The sequence below is a fragment of the Gossypium arboreum genome, chromosome 7, assembly GCF_025698485.1.
Source record: "Gossypium arboreum isolate Shixiya-1 chromosome 7, ASM2569848v2, whole genome shotgun sequence".
NCBI lineage: Eukaryota > Viridiplantae > Streptophyta > Magnoliopsida > Malvales > Malvaceae > Gossypium > Gossypium arboreum.
The window spans coordinates 94,556,088-94,577,012 of record NC_069076.1 but is presented as its reverse complement, the minus strand read 5'-3'; the positions used below and the strand labels follow the sequence as shown (position 1 = coordinate 94,577,012).

The 20,925-nt window shown below is 27.8% G+C and overlaps 2 protein-coding genes across 2 annotated transcripts; both read left to right on the top strand.

Annotated features, from left to right (window-relative positions):
• The first annotated feature begins 3,969 nt into the window (after positions 1-3,969).
• LOC108468920 (probable L-type lectin-domain containing receptor kinase S.5) lies at positions 3,970-7,181 on the top strand. Its single transcript, XM_017769790.2, has 2 exons — positions 3,970-5,317; positions 6,172-7,181. Exons 1-2 carry the CDS (start codon positions 4,012-4,014, stop codon positions 7,002-7,004), a joined length of 2,139 nt encoding a protein of 712 aa, XP_017625279.1. The 5' UTR covers positions 3,970-4,011; the 3' UTR covers positions 7,005-7,181.
• Positions 7,182-13,386: 6,205 nt separating this feature from the next.
• Positions 13,387-17,032, top strand: LOC108470720 (uncharacterized protein At1g66480). Its single transcript, XM_017772158.2, has 2 exons — positions 13,387-14,271; positions 16,614-17,032. Exons 1-2 carry the CDS (start codon positions 13,624-13,626, stop codon positions 16,671-16,673), a joined length of 708 nt encoding a protein of 235 aa, XP_017627647.1. The 5' UTR covers positions 13,387-13,623; the 3' UTR covers positions 16,674-17,032.
• The last annotated feature ends 3,893 nt before the right edge of the window (positions 17,033-20,925 follow it).

The window sequence follows — 20,925 nt, the reverse complement described above, 5'->3', positions numbered from 1 at the left end:
TGTGTTAAATGCAAGTAGACGTTATTTGGATTAAACAACTGTATTTTGAAAAATTTTTACATAACCTAAGTATTGTTTGTTTTCTTACTTGTTGAACCAAAATTTTCCTACGATCACTTCGGTTATCAATATAACCTCCAAAATTCGATCTAAACTTCTAAGCCGAATTTTAGAACGTTATAGAATGAAAGACTTCACTTCACTACCTTTTACTATATACTCTAAACATTTCATTCTTCATTCAAAACTTACAATATAAAAAGGAAATTCAAATTAACTCTAAAATAATAAAATAAAATAAAATATAATTAATTTGAAGAAAATTATCACTTCACGATATTAATTGATTTTCTTTATGGAACGTAGGAGATGGATAGATGAGGCAATATAATATATAGAAAGTGGGGTGCACGTGATACTATGATTTTATATATTCTTTTCATACGATGACTATAGTATTCTTTATTTTTCTTTTAGTAATCTCTCAAATAAATATCATCTTGTGTAGAGTAAAATTGGTATAATATATCTGTATATCAACTTAACTACTCATTTGGCAAAAACACTTTTAAGAAACTACCACTCCTTTTCTTACTTAGTTAAATTATATAACAATGCCTTTTATGGTATGATATAATCTAATACTAATAACACAAGTTAGTGTCAATCATGAATTATATTTATAAAGATGTTTATGCTTTTACCTTTTAAATTTAAAAAAAAAATACACCACTCATAGCTTCTTCTTTTCATGTATACTTCTCATGATTTTCCTTATTCAAAACTTAAGACATATGAAAAATTATTTTCATACTAATATTTATACATATTTTATAAGTTATAATTTTTATTTTAAAAAATGACAGAAATTATGTTATGAATAGTTGATAGAGTTTTTCAATCTTCCAAATGAAATTAATAAACACGAATTCAACAAGTAGTTTTAAAAATTGACTTATGTCTATTTTTAAATATTTTATTATATCTCTATAGAACACTTGTCAACCATTTAACCTTACTTATAAAATTTTAAAACTTCAACGATAATGTACCAAATATTTTTATATTATATTAAACAAAATAATACGTACAAAAAGTTTTAACTTTATTTGTAAAATAAATTGTTTAAAAGAAAAAGTTGTGAAGGTCTAAAGAGCAAGTCTTAAATAAGTAAAGATAATCAAAAATCAAAATCATAAAAGTGCATGGGCGGTGTGGATTACAGAACAGCATGGCTGTGAGAATAAAACATGATTAGCAACAATTCCTTACAATAATGAATTGATGTGTTTGTGTTAATTATTTTACAAGCATTCTTTTTTTTTTTTTAATTTGCCCTACTGTTTTTTCTTTTGTTAATTTCCCTACCTAAAACTATATATTATATGCTTTTATAAGTAGTTTTATTTTAAGTTTAATTTTATAAAATATTGAAACAACTTGACTAAGCAAGTCATTTAGATGAGTGAATTCTCGGTTCATGAATAAGTACAAATAAGATGTATGCTTAGTTGCTTTTCCTAATTTTATTAGGACAAATTGAAAGTAAGATATAGTATAGTTGAATAAAAATTCACAAATATATTTAAAATGGTGTCATGTTTTTATTATTATTTATTTTATAAGAATATATGTTAATATTCTATTTGTGAACTTTTTATTCTTTTAAAATGTATAGAATAATTATTCTGCATATAAGTAGATCAATTCAAAGTTAGGATATTCTAACTCGAAGGTCTGAATAATAAGTGAGTGGTTAAGGCATAAAATATAAGTTTGGAGAAAGATGAGATCAAATCTTAACTCCAACTTTCGGTCTCGAGTTTAGTCTAACTTATTTTTTATTTGCATTATTTGCTATTTTATTTTGTACATATATTGTATTTTTGTTTTTTAGTAAACATGATTTAAATTCAGGTTATTCTTAAAGAAAGTGAACACTCGACTAATAGACTACAACTTAAAATTTAAAAATTTTCATGTGATGACATTTGAACTCATCTTATAAACATATATTATATAAAAATATTTTGGTACCAAGTACCGACAAAAGCATACAAATTTTACATTGGGTCTAGGGATGTCCTATAACATTAAACATTTATGATATTATAGTGTAAGAAATGAAAAATATATATATATATATATATATGTAAAGTTTTTCTATAGTCAATAATTTAATAAAATTTTACATAATAATTGTTTTAAAAGATTATGAGTGAAGAGGCATGTGTTATCTATTTGTAAAAAATAGATGTGCTCAGTAGACTTCAGAAGTCATATTTTAGGTAGTGTCGGAACAAATATATATAAATATTAATTGGTTTTAAAACTCATGACAATTAGATTTTAAATAATGAATAAATTTAATATTTGAGTACATTTTAAATATAAAAACAAAATGCAAATCTATAAATCACATATATACTTTTTTTAAAACCTTATTTAAAACCTTATTTATATAAATGACTATATCTAAATTTTTAAAAAAATTAAAAGAAATCATGGATTGAAAAGTGAATAAAAAAATGCTAATATGGTAGAAAATATATTAAATTATGCAAAGATGTAGGAACTAGAACAAAAATAACTAAATTATGTAAATAAAAATAAAATAAAGAAGAGTTATTATAAGTAGGGTAAATATTATAAACTCATGATATTGAATTACATGGAAACAAATACAAATATCACAAATTAATTTAAGAAGAAGAAAAAGTCTATTAAATATTAATTTTATTGATATTTTTATTGTTGCAATGACGAGAATATGAAAAGTTTTATAAGTTCTGAATGAAAATTGATTTCTCAGCAAGATATGGTAAAAGAAATTAAATTAAATTATTAAATATTTTAGAACTAACCATAAATTGTGATATGGTGATCTTCATCGTATAATCGGGGGTTCGATCCCTGTTTATGGGAATGAAGCACTTTTCATTAGTTATCCAACAAAAAGAAATTGACTCTTTCAATACCATCCATTAGGGGTTCGATTGACTCCCAATGAATAATTCTTTAAAAGTAATTTTTAATAAAAGTAGTCTTCTCACCAAAATTACTACAATTGTCTTAAAGCATCATACCTTAATAAATATTTGTTACTAAAACAAATCTTAATCTGATATTTTCTTTTTATTCATTGGTGGAATCCATTGTCACCATTTTTTTCCATTAATTTAGAAATTTTATTGATTGAAGCTTTGAAATGTGAAAAGGAATTTAAAGTAACATGAATAAAGTAGCGATTATCTAATAAAGCAAAGCATTGAAATTATGAAAGCATAAAGTGACAAATTATGGAGCAACGTAGGTTCTTATTAAATCAATTCCAATGTCATTTTTTTAATAGAAACTCTTTTTTTTTTCAAATTTTTTAATGTAAATTTGTAAAACGACCAAAACACTATTCAAAACAGCGGTCTGTCTTGATGGAACAATTTATAATATAAATATAATAAATAATTTCATTTTTAATCACTCAATTATGAATAAATTTATATTTTAAAATTTTAATTTTAAAAATTATAAAATAGTCATTGAATTATTTAAAATTTTATTCAATTCATTGAATTGCTAAAATCATTATTGTTGATTTCGCTATTCTCACAACCTACACTAATTGAAAGCTCTACTTTCCCTTTTTCTTTTATAGTTCAGTTCTTTTATGAAATAACTTTAAATGTCACAAATCTGTAAATTAAAATCTAAACAACTTTCTTCTTCGATCTCTGATATTAACTGTCAAATCGACTTGAATATAAGATTTATTCATTTACTCATTAATGGGTACTAATCAACTATATTAATTGTCAAATCATCGGTTAGAGCTCGCTAGTTGGACTTTTAAAAAAAATTTAACAACTTAATACTTAAATAAATTTTTTAAATAATTCAATGACTATTTTATAATTTTTAAAATTTAATGACAAAATATATATTTACTAATAATTTAGTAACTTCACGATTCACGATAGTTTACCCATTTAATAAATAACATTCCAAAGATCTATGCTGAATATTTATATCATCTTCTTCATCTTCTTCTTCATTTTTTATTTCCTCTGTACCTTCAGTTTCAGCAGCTGTGGTTTTCCAATAATGAAGATTCAAGTGTTATGGCTTATTGGGTTCTTGATTTTACATTCAATGGCGACTATAACAGCAAAAACGCAGACCCTAAGAACAATAAGCTACCAGTTTGGTCCATTCGACAGCTCTTATTACAACACTTTTGCTGTAATGAAACCAGCTACAATCAGCAACGATGCTCTTCAAGTCACACCTGATTCCATTGGTAACTATAGTCTCAATCACAGGTCTGGTCGAATCTTCTTCAACCGAACATTCAAACTTTGGGATGGAGATATAAAGGTAGCTTCATTTAATACCTCTTTTCTTATCAATGTTTTCCGAGTTAATAACTCAGTTCCCGGTGAAGGTGTTGCTTTTTTAATTGCCCCCGATACCGCTATTCCACCTAACAGTTCCGGTGAGTATTTAGGATTAACAAACTCATCCAGTGATGGATTACCGTCCAACCACCTCGTAGCCATCGAATTGGATACATTGAAACAAGATTTCGATCCAGATGATAATCATATTGGTCTTAACATCAATAGTATCCGTTCTAACAAGACGGTCTCTTTGTCTAAATTCAACATCCAAATTGCTCCAAATGGAACCAAATTTTACGTTGTTTGGATCGAATATTACAACAAGTCGTTACAAGTTTACATGGCGGAACAAGCACAACCTTCTTCACCAACACCATCCAAGCCAGTCGTGCCAGTTTTGAACACTGATATCGATCTCAGTACCTTCGTCAAACAATACTCGTATTTTGGTTTTTCAGGATCGACAGGAGACCATGTTCAGCTCAACTGTGTGCTCAAATGGAACTTGACAGTCGAAATCCTTCCCGGACAAAACAAAAGAAATTGGTTCAAGATCGGGTTAGCAACTGGTGTCCCATTGTTACTTATTTCCTTACTTGGAATTGCTGGATTAAGTTATTATTCTTACAAGAAATGGAAGGCTAGATCTGATCCTAATATATTAGGAGCACTCAAGAGTCTTCCGGGGACACCAAGAGAGTTCAAGTTCAGAGATCTTAAAAGAGCAACCAACAATTTCGACGATAAACACAAGCTCGGCCAAGGTGGATTTGGTGTCGTCTTTAAAGGGTTGTTACAGAAGGAGAATCTTGAAATTGCAGTGAAGAAATTTTCCCGAGACATTAAAGGAAAAGATGATTTCTTGGCTGAACTTACCATCATCAACCGGTTACGCCACAAGCATCTTGTCCCATTATTAGGTAACTTTTTTTACATTTACAAACCCTTTGTCTCCATTGTTTTCATTAAGATTTAGACAGTGCCATTGACTACCGACTCTTATTCTGAACATTGACTAAAAGTAGGTAGAGTAAAATACCTTATGTAAATTAGTTTTATATGTTGGATAAAAAGTAAATTAGTTATTTTAATTAAAATTTCATTCATTTATACTGTTAAAAATAGGTGTGGTTAACAAAATAAACAAACAGTTACACATGGCATCTCACGGGATCGTATAGAGACTAGTTTTAAATAGTAAAAATGGATGAAATTTTTAACAAAATGATTAGTCCACTCTTTAATCTAATGTACACGAACTACTTTGCTATTTTTTTAAGTAGATGGGACAAAATGCAATCCAATTTGAGGCCCTTGTACTAGCAGTCGGATTACATTTTGTCCTCTCTACTTAAAAGATAGGTAAATTAGTCTGTGTATATTAGATCAAAGAGTAAGTTAGTTCTTTCTGTTAAAATTTAATCAATTTCTATTGTTAAAAATTCGTTCCTATTCATTAGAAACCAAATAATTAGGTATGGAATACTATGCGTTTTGATGTACAGTGATTAATTTTTAACAAGAAAAATTGATGAAATTTTAATAAAAATAACTAATTTATTCTTTAATTTAACGTATAAGAACTAATTTTCCTATTTTTTTAATAAAGATAAAAAATACAACCTAACTCTAACCATAACATTGAAACAAGATTTTTTTTTTTTTTTTCGTTTTGTCCAATGAAACATCACATGGTATAACATGCAAGTGTTAGGTAGATGCTCTTCTAAGAACAGAATAGTTTATTTTACTACAATTTTAAATGAATTTGCAGGATGGTGTCATAAAAATGGTATGCTGCTATTAGTCTATGATTATATGCCAAATGGTAGCTTAGATGCTCATATCTTTTGTGGACCGGAGAAGACTACTCTCAATTGGAATTTAAGGTACAAAATTATATCAGGGGTAGCCTCAGCTCTACACTACCTTCACAATGAATATGACCAAAAAGTCGTACACCGTGACCTCAAAGCCAGCAACATCATGTTGGATTCCAATTTCAACGCTCGGTTAGGCGATTTTGGGTTGGCACGAGCCATAGAAAACGAGAAAACGTCATATGCCGAGCTTGAAGGAGTGCCTGGCACCATGGGGTACATTGCCCCCGAGTGTTTCCACACAGCAAAGGCCACTAGGGAGTCTGATGTGTACGGATTCGGTGCGGTGTTGCTAGAAGTAGTGTGCGGCCAACGTCCGTGGACCAAAATAGGCGAGTTCCAACTATTGGTGGATTGGGTTTGGTGGCTACATAGAGAAAGGAGGATACTTGAGGCAGTCGATGAAAGGCTAGGCAACGACTACATAGTTGAAGAAGCCGAGAGATTGTTATTACTCGGTCTCGCATGTTCGCATCCTAATGCAAGTGAAAGGCCTAAAACTCAAGTCATTCTTCAAATACTATCGGGGTCTATGGCCGTGCCCCACGTTCCCCCGTTCAAGCCGGCATTTATTTGGGCTTCGATGCCGGGACCGGATAGTTTCAGCATCTCAAGCAGCTTGACGAACACGGCCGATATCACTCCGGTCTCGTCGGGATGGACTCCACATTATATTAATAGAGATGTCCATGGTGGTGAATTCAGTGATGCTAGCTCTCTTATGTGACAAAAACTAATTATGAATTTCATTCAACATTTATGCTTTAGCTTTTCTTTGTATTAGGAAAATGGGAAAAATCCATTTCCTTTTACTGTTTTAAACTCTCTTTTTTCCTTTTTATGTTTTTTTATTTATCTTTTGGAGAGAGATTGCAAATGTACATTTTGGATTACAATATAAAAATTTTCTAATATTTTGATTCTGATTCGATTTAAAAAAAATTCCACTTCCAATGCGGATTTGATATTTTCTTAATATAATATGATCTCAATCTAATTTGAAATTAAAAATTAATTTATTTTAAATTTAACTCAAAAATTAAAATTATACTCGATTCGATCTGTTATGTCACAATTTTTATCTTTTATATTTTTAATCAAAATAGAGTAATTTTTTTTTAATAATACTATTAATTATTTTTAGGTATAATTACACTAAAGAAAATATTAATATAATTTTTATCATATATTTTAAACTAATATTATAAAAAAATATTTTGGTTATTATTCTAGGTGTGGCGAGGTGAGATAGGTTTTTCCTAAACTCGGTCCTAACCCAAATAATTGAAAATTAAACTTACCATTTCAAACTCAATTTCTAACAAAAATTCAACCCTATCAAAATAGGTTGGGTTGGAATTAGAGGTGTGCATGGGCCTGGCCGGGCTCAACTAAAAATTAGGCTCGCTTGCTAGGCCAAGCCCAAAACTGGGCCTAAATTTTGCCCAAGCTGCACCAGATAAAAATGTTAAAACCCGGGCCCGACTGCCCTTACATATTAATTTTTATATTACTTTCTATATAATTTTAATATATATATAATACATCAAAATACTAAAAATATCAAAATAAATATTTCCCAACAAATTGAAAATAAATTTTAAAAAATATGTATACTTAAATAACACTAAGATAGATGCAACCTAATAAGCAAATGCCTCTAAAATAATAACAAAATTAACAAATATCTTTAAAATAATAACAAAATTTACAATAAAATAAGTTTTATACAATATCTAAATAATAACAACAAAATTGTAGCAACATAATAGTAAAATAGTAGCAAAATAGGGAGAAAACAATAAGAAAATAATATTAAAAAAATAGATTTTTTTTGTCCTTTAGTGAATTCGGGCTGGGCTCAGGCCAAAAATGCCTTCCTCGAGGCCTGGCCCATTTTTTAAACCGGCCTTATTTTTTTGGGTCTATATTTTGGCCCAAACCCTCCCACATTTCGAATAGGCTTTCGGGCCGGGTTGGGTGACCCGACCCTTGAACAGGTCTAGTTGGAAGCCATCAAGTCTTTTTTTTCTTCTTTTGCCATCTTTAATCAAAGTTGTTATCAATAATATTTGAATCCGAATCGTGGTTAAAAATATGTATCCAACATGGGCATACTCGCTTTTTAAAAAAATATTTTGGTTATTATCCTATGTGTGGCGAGGTGAGATAAGTTTTTCCTAAACCCGACTCTGACCCAAATAATTGAAAATTTAAACTTACTCCGACCCACTTCAAAACTTAATTTCTAACAAAAATTCAATCCTATCAAATTAAGTTGGACTGGAAACCGTCAAGTCTAATGTTTTTCACAATATTTAATCAAAGTTATTATTAATATTTGAATTCGAATATCGGTTAAAAATATTGTACCTAGCATGAGCATACTTACTTTTTTTAAAATTTCGTTTTTAAAAATTTCATGTACTTAATATTATATTTGTACCCATATCTAAATATATGCCGAAGAAATATGTATATATATATATATATATAAATTTGTAGCATGAACATGAAACTGGAAATCTAAGCAACATTCGATTAAATTAGAGATGGATATGGATAGTAAGCTGGATTTGGTCATGTATGCTAACTATATATATATATGATTATGTTGATAAATTGCAACTTGTATATGGAATCTCATCAAACATACCAAATCATTGTGCTCATAAGCCAACAAAAACCAGCAGGATCTATCTTCTTTGTTGGCGAATATATCTTTATCCTTATGTCCCCATGTGCATGATGTGCAAACTTGTTTTCCTATCAAAATTCTGATCATCCCTCACCCATGTCATGTCCATTTTTGCTTGTATTATAGTTCATGCAGTTTCCAAGATAGGGTCGAAGTCAAAAACAGGGCAGCCTTGATCTCCTCTTAGTTTGACCAAGCACCCACTATTTCTTTTTCCAATATTATTTTCTTCGAGAAACGGTAAAAATTTTATCTTGTCTGGAAATTTATAGTCAAGATGGAATTCGTCACCGGAATGACAAGTTCAAAAAAGCTAAAAATTTTGGTAAAAGTATTATAGAGGTTTTTTTACTAGAAGTCAAATTATATTTTGTCCATTCTATTAAAAATAAATAAATTAATTAGTTTTTGTATATTAAATTAAAGAGTAAACTAGTCTTTTTATTAAAATTTTTATTCATTTCTATTGAAAAGCATGGGTGTGGTTAATGAAACAACTAGATAATTACACGTGGCGTGATGTGTGTATCTTATGCTAACGTGGAAGGATTAATTCAAATAAAATATATGAAGTTTTTTTAGCAGAATAAATAGATGATATTTTGAACGGGCAATGAAATTGATGGAATTTTTTACATGGAGGGACTAATTCAAGTAACCAAACATTGACATGTCATCACTTAACAGTAAAACTTGATGAATTTTATTAACAAAATGACCATTTCTTCGAGACCATTTATTCAAGAAATGGTAAAAAAAAATAGATAAATTAATTCATGTATGTTAGATCAAAGAACAAACTGGTTATTTTATTAAAAATTTCTTCCATTTTTACTATAAAGTGTTAGTATGATTGACAAAACAACTAGACAGCTACAAATGACATAACACGTGTGTCTTATGTAGACGTAAAAAGACTAATTCAAGTAAAATTAATAGAATTTTTAGCAAAAAAAAAATAAATGGATTTTTTTTTATTTGAACGAAGTATTTAAATAACTAAACAATGATATATTAATACTTCACAGTATAAATAGATAAAATTTAGAATAAAATACGGATTTATCCATCTGGTTTTAAGAAGGAAAAAAAGGGTTGAATTTCCGTATTAGGTTTCTTCACATCAGGGTGATTTATGAAGTATCAAAATCCAATTTTGTTGTACATTGGTCAAAGGGAAAGCCAAGTTGGGATGTTCTTACATGTGAAGATTTTGGTGTGGCTACAGAGACATTGAAATTTGAATCCAACCGATACTAATTACTGTGTGACCCACCGCAACTTTTGCAAGGACCACAACCCAGAAAGAGTGATGCAATTTGAAGAAAATAGCAAAATAGGGAACAAGTTAAAAGAGAAAACAATAAATCACTTTATTGATGCGCTGAATCAACGATTGTGAAAAAAGAGGGGGTTGAGTGATTTTATTCTTTACGAGTAAAGAATCAGAAACAGAGGAAGAAGAAACCCTCCAATCCCGTGATTTAAAATTTTATTATATAAATTGAGTAATCAAGTTGAATTGGGAGTCAGATTTTAAATTAGGTTGTAATTATTATATAACAAACTTCGAATAAATTAATAGGAGTAAAATATATTTTCATTATACTTTAATCCTCCAATTGTTAGGATACTCCAACATTGATCTCCATCAATGAGATTAAGTCAAGATAGATAATGCTTTCTGAGGTTTGTATAATTGTAATTAAAAAATTATAATTATATTTGAAAATTTCTTTGAAAGGAGAAATACTATTTTTAAGTAACATTTGTAATTAATGGTTTCACTAAATTAAGTTACACTTTTCTATTCTTAAAAAGAGGAGAATTACAGAATATATATATATATATATATATATATATATATATTCATTTTATCGTAGTTAAACACCAACTTAGAATTCTTTACTATTATAAGAGAATATAAATACGAATGCACCATAAGAAAGTTGTATAATAGCTTTTTCTCCTTTTGAATGGTGGTCCAATTGGCTTTTTGGACCTCCTTGCATTGACCTATTTTTTAGTTCTGTTTTAGGCCTCGTGTGGGCTTTGCAAAAGCACAAGGCTTAGTGCTGTTATGCTGAACTTCCTGTTTACATTTTTAATTTTTGATAGTTGTATCATAAAATTTTCATATACTTTAAATTTTTAATTAATCAATTTTATTAATTAAAATATATAAAATAATTGAGATTAAACTTCAAAAAGTTATTTAGATAAATATCAAAATTATAATGAATTTTGATGGCGGTCATCTTACTATCTACATTTTTTTAAATAAATAGCATTTCATGTGAAAATAAAATAAAATTTATTCTAATTCCAAAATTTGTAGAATTAGATATTTTCTTTATCTTGGAACTAGCAGTTAATAAAATGTGAAAGCAAATTACTTTTCAGCAAAGCTGAAACTGAAACTCAGAAAAGGTTTTTTTTTCTTTAATATATAAAAGGTTGTTTTATTTTTCAAGCAATCAAGCCGGCAGATTGCTTGATGAAAAAAAAAAATCAGCTGGCAGCATTATATGAGTTACAATTACAAGTCTAATTGGGTTTATTTATTAAAAATAATAAATTAATCTTTATATCTAAAACAGGTATATAACTGTTTTCTCAAATATTCAAACTTAAATAGATTTTATGAATCAACAAATTTTAACCATTAAATTAATCGAGGGTGTTGGCATTTAAAACTTACATAATTTTTGACACGTTACATTTTCAATAAAAAATTTTTATTTCATATCATATTTTATTTATTTAAAAAAATTGTTAGGTATCCATGAAATCCATAAATAAGATGGTTGGTCCATGCATGTGAACCATTTAAGGTGTAAATATTTAGGATGATTTTATTTTATAGTTAAATTATTGAAAGTTGAGACCTGCACACTCATGGATGGAATCCGATCAGATAATGATACTTCAAACAATGGATTTAAATTAAAACCTTTTTTTAATGTATAATTAAATAAAATTCTCAAATTTGTAAAGATTTTCCATCACATGAACATATATTGCTTCCCATTTAAACAACATAAATAAATACAAATTTAACCTATACACTTCAATGCTTCTCATTTTATGAATGTAAACTAAACTTTTATCCCCTTTTTTTATTGTGTTTCATACATTAAACCATTTTTATCTGGTTATTCTTTAATAATAAAAACTACTTTTGAAAATTTCCAATATATTTTAATTAATAAATCCAGTGAAATACTCACTGAAAATTTTAATTAAAAATTTAATCTAATTTTAAAACTGTATAATTTTATCTCAATTTTAGATTCATCAAGAATTAGAAAAATCATTTTTTTTTCCATAAAAATCAAAATTGGGCATTATAAAGTGATAATGATGGAACAATATATTATTAAATAGCGGACTAATTAAAATATATATAACTAGAATTGTATGAAAATATTGACCCTAATAGGTCAAGCCATCTAGAGGCAGAAAAGCAAATAACCTGAATTCGCTTAGTCACCAAATTAACTTTTTCTTTTTTTTTGACGATGTGGTGTAGTGTGGTATAATAATTGTCTTCAATTATTTACTTTTTCAAAAAAATACTTAAAAAATAATTAAATATTGTAATTATGACTAAAAAAACACTTTTTAGCCCTTTTTTGATTCATCCTTATCTTTAATTCAAAGGTTATCCTTTCATGAAAGCCCACCAATGCCAAGTCCCCTAATTCTTATTAAGACGTACCACAATCTCTTTGCATTTTGATGGTAATGATTGTGACATCTAATTAATATGAAAACCCCACACTCACTATTTCACCTTATTTCCCCCAAATCAAATTAAAGATACCAGAAAAGTTGTTTGTGATTTCAACGTTGGTTTGCCCAAATCATTTACTTTTTTTTTTAATCATTTTGTTACTCTTTTTTCGAATACTCTTCAATTGAATCAACACAGTCTTTGGATCATTGGTAAAATATATCACCCTATCCTGGGATTAATTTATGGGTTTTGCTTGTGTAATAATTTAGGGTGTGAGTTTTGAGATTGTTTTATATAAAAAATTCAATTAAATTATTTTTTAAATGAAAAATTCACATAAATTATCACATGAGTTTTTACATCAATTCAATTAAAATTTATGTTATTGGAATTAGACCGATTAGATTGAAAATTGATTGATGTATCATTTCAAATAAATAAATTGAATTGTCTTTGAACTGATAAAAAATTAAAAATATAGACAAAAATTGACAGTGAATTAATTTTATATATTTCTTAATTTTTATTATTTTATTTAATTATTATTTTATTAACAATTAAATCAATTAGATCAAAATCGATAAACTTTAAATATAATTTTTTTTTAAAACATTGATTAAAACAAGATAATTTAACCAAAGTTTAAAGTCTCGGAAATAAAACAGTAATAAAACATAGAGCCAAAAGGGAGAAAAAGGAAGAAAAACTAGCTTTTAAAAAATTGTGTTTTCCCACTTTAATTTTCCAAAAAAGTCCATCATAAAATCATACATATAAATTTGGAATCTTGTACAAAATTTCACCAATTTCACACCATTCCAATTACCATCATATCATATATATATATAATTATAAATCCCAACAACAAAGCCAAAAAAACATTAAATTTTTTCTATACTAAACAAGGAAATGGGGAACAGCATAGGAGGAAGAAACAAGGCAAAGGTAATGAAAATCGATGGTGAAACCATCAAATTAAAGACACCAGTTCGGGTTTGGGATGTTCTAAAAGATTATCCAACAGGTCATGTTTTATTAGATTCACAAACCGTGAAGCATTATGGGATCCGTGCTAAGCCATTAGAGCCACAAGAGAGCTTGAAACCCAAGAAAATATACTTCTTGGTGGAGCTGCCGAAGCTTGCCGATGATGAAGTTCATAAGGCGCCGAGGAGGGTGCGGTCAGGGGGGATTCATATGAGTGCTAAAGATAGGTTAGAGTGTTTGATGTTGTCGAGAAGGACGGTGTCGGACCTTTCTATGGTTCAACCGTCGTCGACGAGCATAGTGTCCGATGGGGTTCGACTAGGTGGTGGTGGTGGTGGTGGTACTTCCGGTGGGGGGATGATGACTGTGAAAATGAGGTTGCCTAAGTCTCAAATGGCTAAGTTGGTGGAAGAGAGCAAAGATGGTGTTGAGGTGGCTGAGAAGATCCTTGATCTTTATATCGGAAATGGTGGTAGTGGCGGTGATGATGCCGGTAACCGAATCCACCGTGAAGCACCGTGGAAGCCTGGCCTTGGTACCGTTGGAGAAAACTTTAAGCCCAAACGTGAGGTATGCAAATTTTATAATTTTTTTTTATCTTTTTAAGAATTACTAATTTTGGTCAAAATACACTACTAGTCCCTCGACTTTCACATTGTTTGTATTTTCCATCAATTTTTCAACCTAACTTATTTATTTCTCATCAATCATATATCATGTCATATAAAAGGCAACTTAATCAGCATGTCATATTGAGGTCAAAATATTAAATGTTAGCTTGCATTTTGTCTTCTCTACTAAAAACAATGGGTAACTTAGTCCCTACACATTAGATCAAAGAGTAATTAGTCCTTTTTGTTAAAAAGTTCATTATTTTTATCGTTAAAAAACTAGCATGTTGACAGCATAACCAAATAAGACATATAGTGTACCACGTGTACATCATGTTGACATACAGAGATCAGTTTTTAATAGTAGAAATGGAAATAATTCTTAACAAAAGTATCAATTTACTCTTTAATCTAACGTATAGGGACTAATTTGCCCATTTTTTTAATAGAGGGGGCAAAATGCAATCCAACTAGTACAAGAACCTCCATAATACTTTTACCCTCATATCTATAAAATTTAAAAGAAAATACTAATGATTGTAAAAATATAGGGACTAACAACATAATTTAACCATCAAACTTTTATGTTCCATAAATTACTTCAATCAATTTCAAAAATCCTGGAAAATTAGGTGAACTTATTTGAAAATATAAGGAAAGTCACATGCAAAGTATAAGCTAACAACTGAATTTTCAATGGTTTTTGGGCCTACATGTTTGCTAGTACTTAATTGCAAAAAAGAAGTTAAAAAAAAAAAAAAAGGGGGTTGTTAAAATAATTTATAAACGGTTTGGTCATTGATGCAATGTTTTGGATGAATCAAGTTTGTTGTTTTGGTAGCTAGCCAAAAGAAGATTGGTCAACTTCAGAGATATGCATTGTTTCAATATAAATATGTACATTATTATTTATTTAATCATCAAATTAGATTGTCTCACTTTACCAAAATCTACAATATTATGGAACAATTTAAAGATTTAATCAAACTAATCCTTTTTGTATTTTTCTTTTTGTTTTGATGCATAAATGTTAACTCTAACTCTTCCTCATGTTTTTCTTTTAAATTCTATAATTTACATATATATATTAATAATTTATTATAGTTAATGTTACTCTACTCGTGAAGCTTAAAAACTCCATTAACAGTATGCCAAAATATTTTCTCTTTTAGTATTGTGGATTGGTTTGGATAATTTATTTTATTATTTTTAAAATAGTAAGTACTTTAAACTGTTTTTATAACTATACCTAAAAAATATTTTTGTTGTTAAATTTTAAATTTAGATTGAATAACTCAAATTAAAATTCCTTTGTCCAAGCTCGCCCGAACAAGTTAAACCGACCGATTAGGTGGGTGATAATTTTTTCAATTTATCATGATTTACTTGTAGTTTTCGTAAGGATGATAATAGAGTAAGATGGAATAATTTTAATAAAAAATATACATAATTTTTAAAATTAAAATAAAATATAGTAATAAAATATTATAAAATTAAGTTATGTTGTAAAATCTTAAAAAAAAATTAAGAATAAAGAGGAGTATAAATATTGATAATTGTAGGTTTAAGATGGTAGAATTTTTAATTTCATATTAGATAGGGTGAAGTTAATTTAATTTGGTAAAATAAAATGTCAAACGAAAAAGAGTAACTAATTTCCTTCTCATTTTTGCAAAGTTGATTGTAAGAAATGGTGTTTGCATATTTTGATTAGATAATTAAAGGTCATGAATTCTAGACATGTTAAGAACAATTCATTTAGATTTAAATTATTTTCTTTATTTTTGCTAAGTCAATTTAATTGTGATATGTCTAGTAAACCTGTCCAAACCTTGCATATTGCAAATAACCCAATTTTGACTTTTAAAATATTCCATATCTATCCATTCATGTTTTCAACCCTTTTATTTGGTCAAATTTTATGAGATATATATCATTGTTTTGATCATGCAAAACTTTTTCAACCATTTTTCTTTGGTTAAAATACGTTCCAAGTCCTCATGCTCTTCGCATATTTAAAATTTAGTCCCTCTAATTTTATTTCAAGGAATATAGTTTCTCTATTGTTAAGATTTAAAAATATAAGTCTAATTGTTAATATTATTAAAACTCTCCTGTTTTTGTTAAATTCAAGTTCATTAGAACTTCAATTTTTTATTACATAGCTACTAATTGAGTTTTTAATTTCAATATTAATTAAAGTTGCTAAATTTTTAAAAGAAAATGAAATGTGATGAATGTTTTAAAAATGAAAAGCTAAAATTAATATTTTTAATTTTTTAATGATTTTTGATTTAACAGAAGAGAGTGAGTTTTATTCCACAAGAAGAAGGTGAAATCCATTTAGCAAATCAATTGTAGCAGCCAAATTTGGAGTCCGCATCAAAATCCAGCAATTCAGCCCCAATACTAGTTTTCTTTCTAAATAATTTATTATTTATGATTTCTTTTTCTTTTTTATATAATCACATATATTTTCATCTGTTTTACGGTTTAAATCCAGTTCTATTCGGTGAGGTGGCATTCAGGTAAAGCCCTCCTAACAATATCAACTATAGTGTTCGCACTTGATCTAGATACCTAGAGAAAAAATTTAATTTTTCTTCCAAGTGGTTGGTAAGATAGATAGTTAAATATGGATTGTAAATACTGAAATTTCAAGCTAGATTTATTGAATATCATATCTTAAAGGTGGCTGTATGATTTTTTTTTGGGTTAAATTTTGCTAGTAATCTTTATATTATGCGTAAGTTGTGGATTAATCTCTATATTTGAATTTGGTTATTTTTAGATCCTTTACTTTTTCAAATTTTAGAATTTCGTTTATGATTAAATCATAGATTATAATTCATTAAGTTAAGATAAGCTATGCGACAAACATATTATTATATGTACAAGGGTGAAGCTAAACAAATTTTTATGGAGGGACTAGAATTAAGTTGTATATTTTTATGAGAGCTAAAATACAATTTTACTATTTTTAAAGCTTATATCTTTCTAATTTTTTAAAGGACAATCAAATTTTTATTTTTTTTGGAGGACCAAAGTGTAATTTTACCATGTACCAATTAAAAATTTTAGAAACCTTAAAGGACTAAAAATGAAATTTGTCATTTTAAAGGTTAGGGGTCCGTGCCAACCCCCTAGTGTCGTCTCTGCACATGTATAATGCCATAACCACTTGTTATTTTTTTTATATTACTTTAAAAAAAAGTTAGTTAATAAATTTAAAGATTATTATTTGCGTCAAGATTGAATTTTCAAAATTAGAAAAATATATGGACTAAGAATGATCCAGTTAGACAACATTGACTAAACTTACAACTTTACTAATAGTACAAGACTAACAACAACATTTAACCAAATAGATTTAAATATTATCGTTTGGGCTAGGACTGAAATTTCACAATTCAAAAGTACAAGGACTAAAATTGATCAATTTAAAAAGTATAGGTACTAAAATGACTAAATTAAAGTACAAGAACTAAATTCATAAATTGTACAGTACAAACACTAATAGCATAATTTGAACCTTTTAATTATAAAATAAATCCACAAATGTAATTATAAGTAATACAAATTTAAATAACTATCACAAAACATAAGTTTATTCTTAAAAACACGAGATCAATTAAAATATAGCTAAACTTATACCAAAAATAAATATGAATAGGCATACACACGGTAATACCTAATCCAAAAGAATTTGCACATAATGAGGCTTAAATCAAAATGAGATTTGTTTTTATATTTGTTATTAGCTTTTTTCTTTTTTAAATTTTAATAATACAAAGAAAATACAATTACAAATATATATATATATATATTTTATTGTACAAATATATTTATAGACCAACTACAATTCTAACTAATACAATGCATAATGGATGAAATGTTATAACTTAGAAACAAATTTTAATATAAAATTTTATTAATCAGAATCTATCATCAATAATAAAATTACATGCGAAAGCGTACCTGAATCCATTCATTTTTTTGAATCTTTAATATTCTGGTTTCGATTTTCCAAATTAGCACACAAGTAATTTAGAGAAATGGACTTTATTTTCTAAAGATGTGATATTAGAAAAGCTACATATGTGTAATTTGGGGACCATAATCCTAATATATAACATTTGCACATTAACCTAATTTCTAATCAGCCCATCATTAATTAGAAATTAGTAACAGAGTATCTACACATCTTTGGCTTATACTTTATTTAGGGATAAATTTCAAAACTATACATGAACTTTAGTCTAATGTGCAATTTTGTACATGTACTTTGATTTTATGCAATGTTATAGGCCAATTTTGGGCCAGTTCACATCACACAAAGCCCAAATACAAAATAACCCACCTAAATACCAATTAACCCATTAAACCCCAATACCCGGTTGACCCATTACAAAACCCAATTATCCCTTAACCCATCAACCCACAACCCAATACATTACCCAAATCATTAAACCCATTTACAACTTACCCAACAGACCCATTTTACACCCACAGCCCAATTAAACCTACCCAAGCCCAAACATAAAAGGCCCAAATCCCTGACCCAGATTCTGACTTAGGGTTTCAGTTTCTGAAACCCTAACCTATTTAGCGCCGAATTAGCCTCCCCACCCAACCACTCCACTGGCCACCAGCCACCTGCCCACTGCAGCACCGCCCCATCATATCCACCACCCTCTACACCTGCAAGACAGTAAAGAGAAGAGACAGAAATAGCAGAGAAAGAAAAAAGCTTGTAAAAAAATAAGCTATAAAAGCTGAATGTAAAAACTAATGGGAGGGATTTTTTTGGCTATCAATACAAAGAGGATTTTTATTTTTTGCATCAATACTAGTAGATCAAATACAAAAACAATTCCCAAATACCAAAACAGTGCAATATCTTCGAATCAGATCAAATCATAAGGTGAATCTACTATTTTTTTTCTATTTTTGTTCATTTTCGAATCTTTTTTTTTCTTTCCTATCTAAATACATAAATAGAAATAAAAATAACATTTTTAACACATTAAAAAAAGGAGCTTTTTATTTTTCTACCACCGTACGGTGGTTTGCCATGGCGACAGACGGCGGCCGTTGATCGGTTTGATCCCCTGGCCGATTTCCTCCTTCTCCTCCTCTCTCTTCCTCTTCCTTCTTTTCTTTTTTCTTTCCCCTTCACAAATGAATTTTTTTCAAATTGGGCCTATTTATAGCCCTCGAACGAAGTCGTTTTGGGGCTTAAGTTAAGCCCCAAAACGACGTCGCTTCACCTTACTGACCTGCTCAATTCAACCCACTTCAGGATCTGTGTGTTTTTAACTCAATGGTATATTTATGCAATTGGTCCTTCCGCAATTTTATTTTTCGCAATCGAGTTATCTTTGGATTACAGATTGGCCCTGAAATTTAATCAGTTTTATAAATTGGTCCCTTTCAATGCGCAGCGTTTTAATAACTGGGAATATTGCACTTTTGATCCCCCTTAGTGTTGCCCGTGTTCTAATAAGTCCTTCTCTTTGTTTTTATTTTTAAAATTGCCCCAAAACTTTGTTTTTGTTTTAAATTTAGTCCTTTCTTCAGATTTAAGTTTATTTTCGTACTGTCTTTGTTTTCTTTTTTTTTTATATATTATTACTGTTATTTTTATTCCTCTTATATTTATTACTAATATATTATTATTATAGTTACCACTATATATATATTACGTATATATTTTTATAATGTATCTATGTAATATAATTACTAAGTTTTTAACATTAATAGTATTTATATTTGTATATTATGTAAGTGTTCTAATACTATATCATATATATACACATGCATTTTTCATATTAATATATATATATATATATATATGTTTTAATATTATATTATTACGTATATGTTTTAATATTATTAGCTATCTATCTTTCATACTATTTTATGTACATTTCTAATACCATCATATATTATAACATCATTATTATATATATATATATATGTACGTATCTATATAGCGCATTTAATAGTCTTTTTATTATCATTTCTAATATAAATATATATATATATATATATATATCATATAGGTTTATATACATATCATACATGTGTTTATATACATATCATACATGTTTCATTATTTTTATTTTTATTAGTTATATAAATATTATACTATTTTATGTATATATTTTTATCTTTATTACTATTGTTGTTAATCTTAGTATATGTTTTATATATGTACGTATATATCTCTAGTATATATATATATATATAATTATATATCCATGTAGTATTGTAATAGGTTTTTTGTTTTTCAATATGTATATATTATGTAAATATTTTGATGTTATATTATATATGCATTTTTATATATTATGTATATATATATTTTTTCAATATTATTAGTTTTTTTATATATACTATTCTATGTACATATTTCCATATCACCTTATATATATATATTCCTAGATACTATTATATGTATATGCATATTTTATTACCATATTGTGTGTATATTATTATTACATTTATTTTATTCCTACTATATTTATTATTAATATTAGTACATATATTCTATCGTTTTTGTATACATTTTTATATATAGTATTATTTTCATATATCCTTATAGTTATTA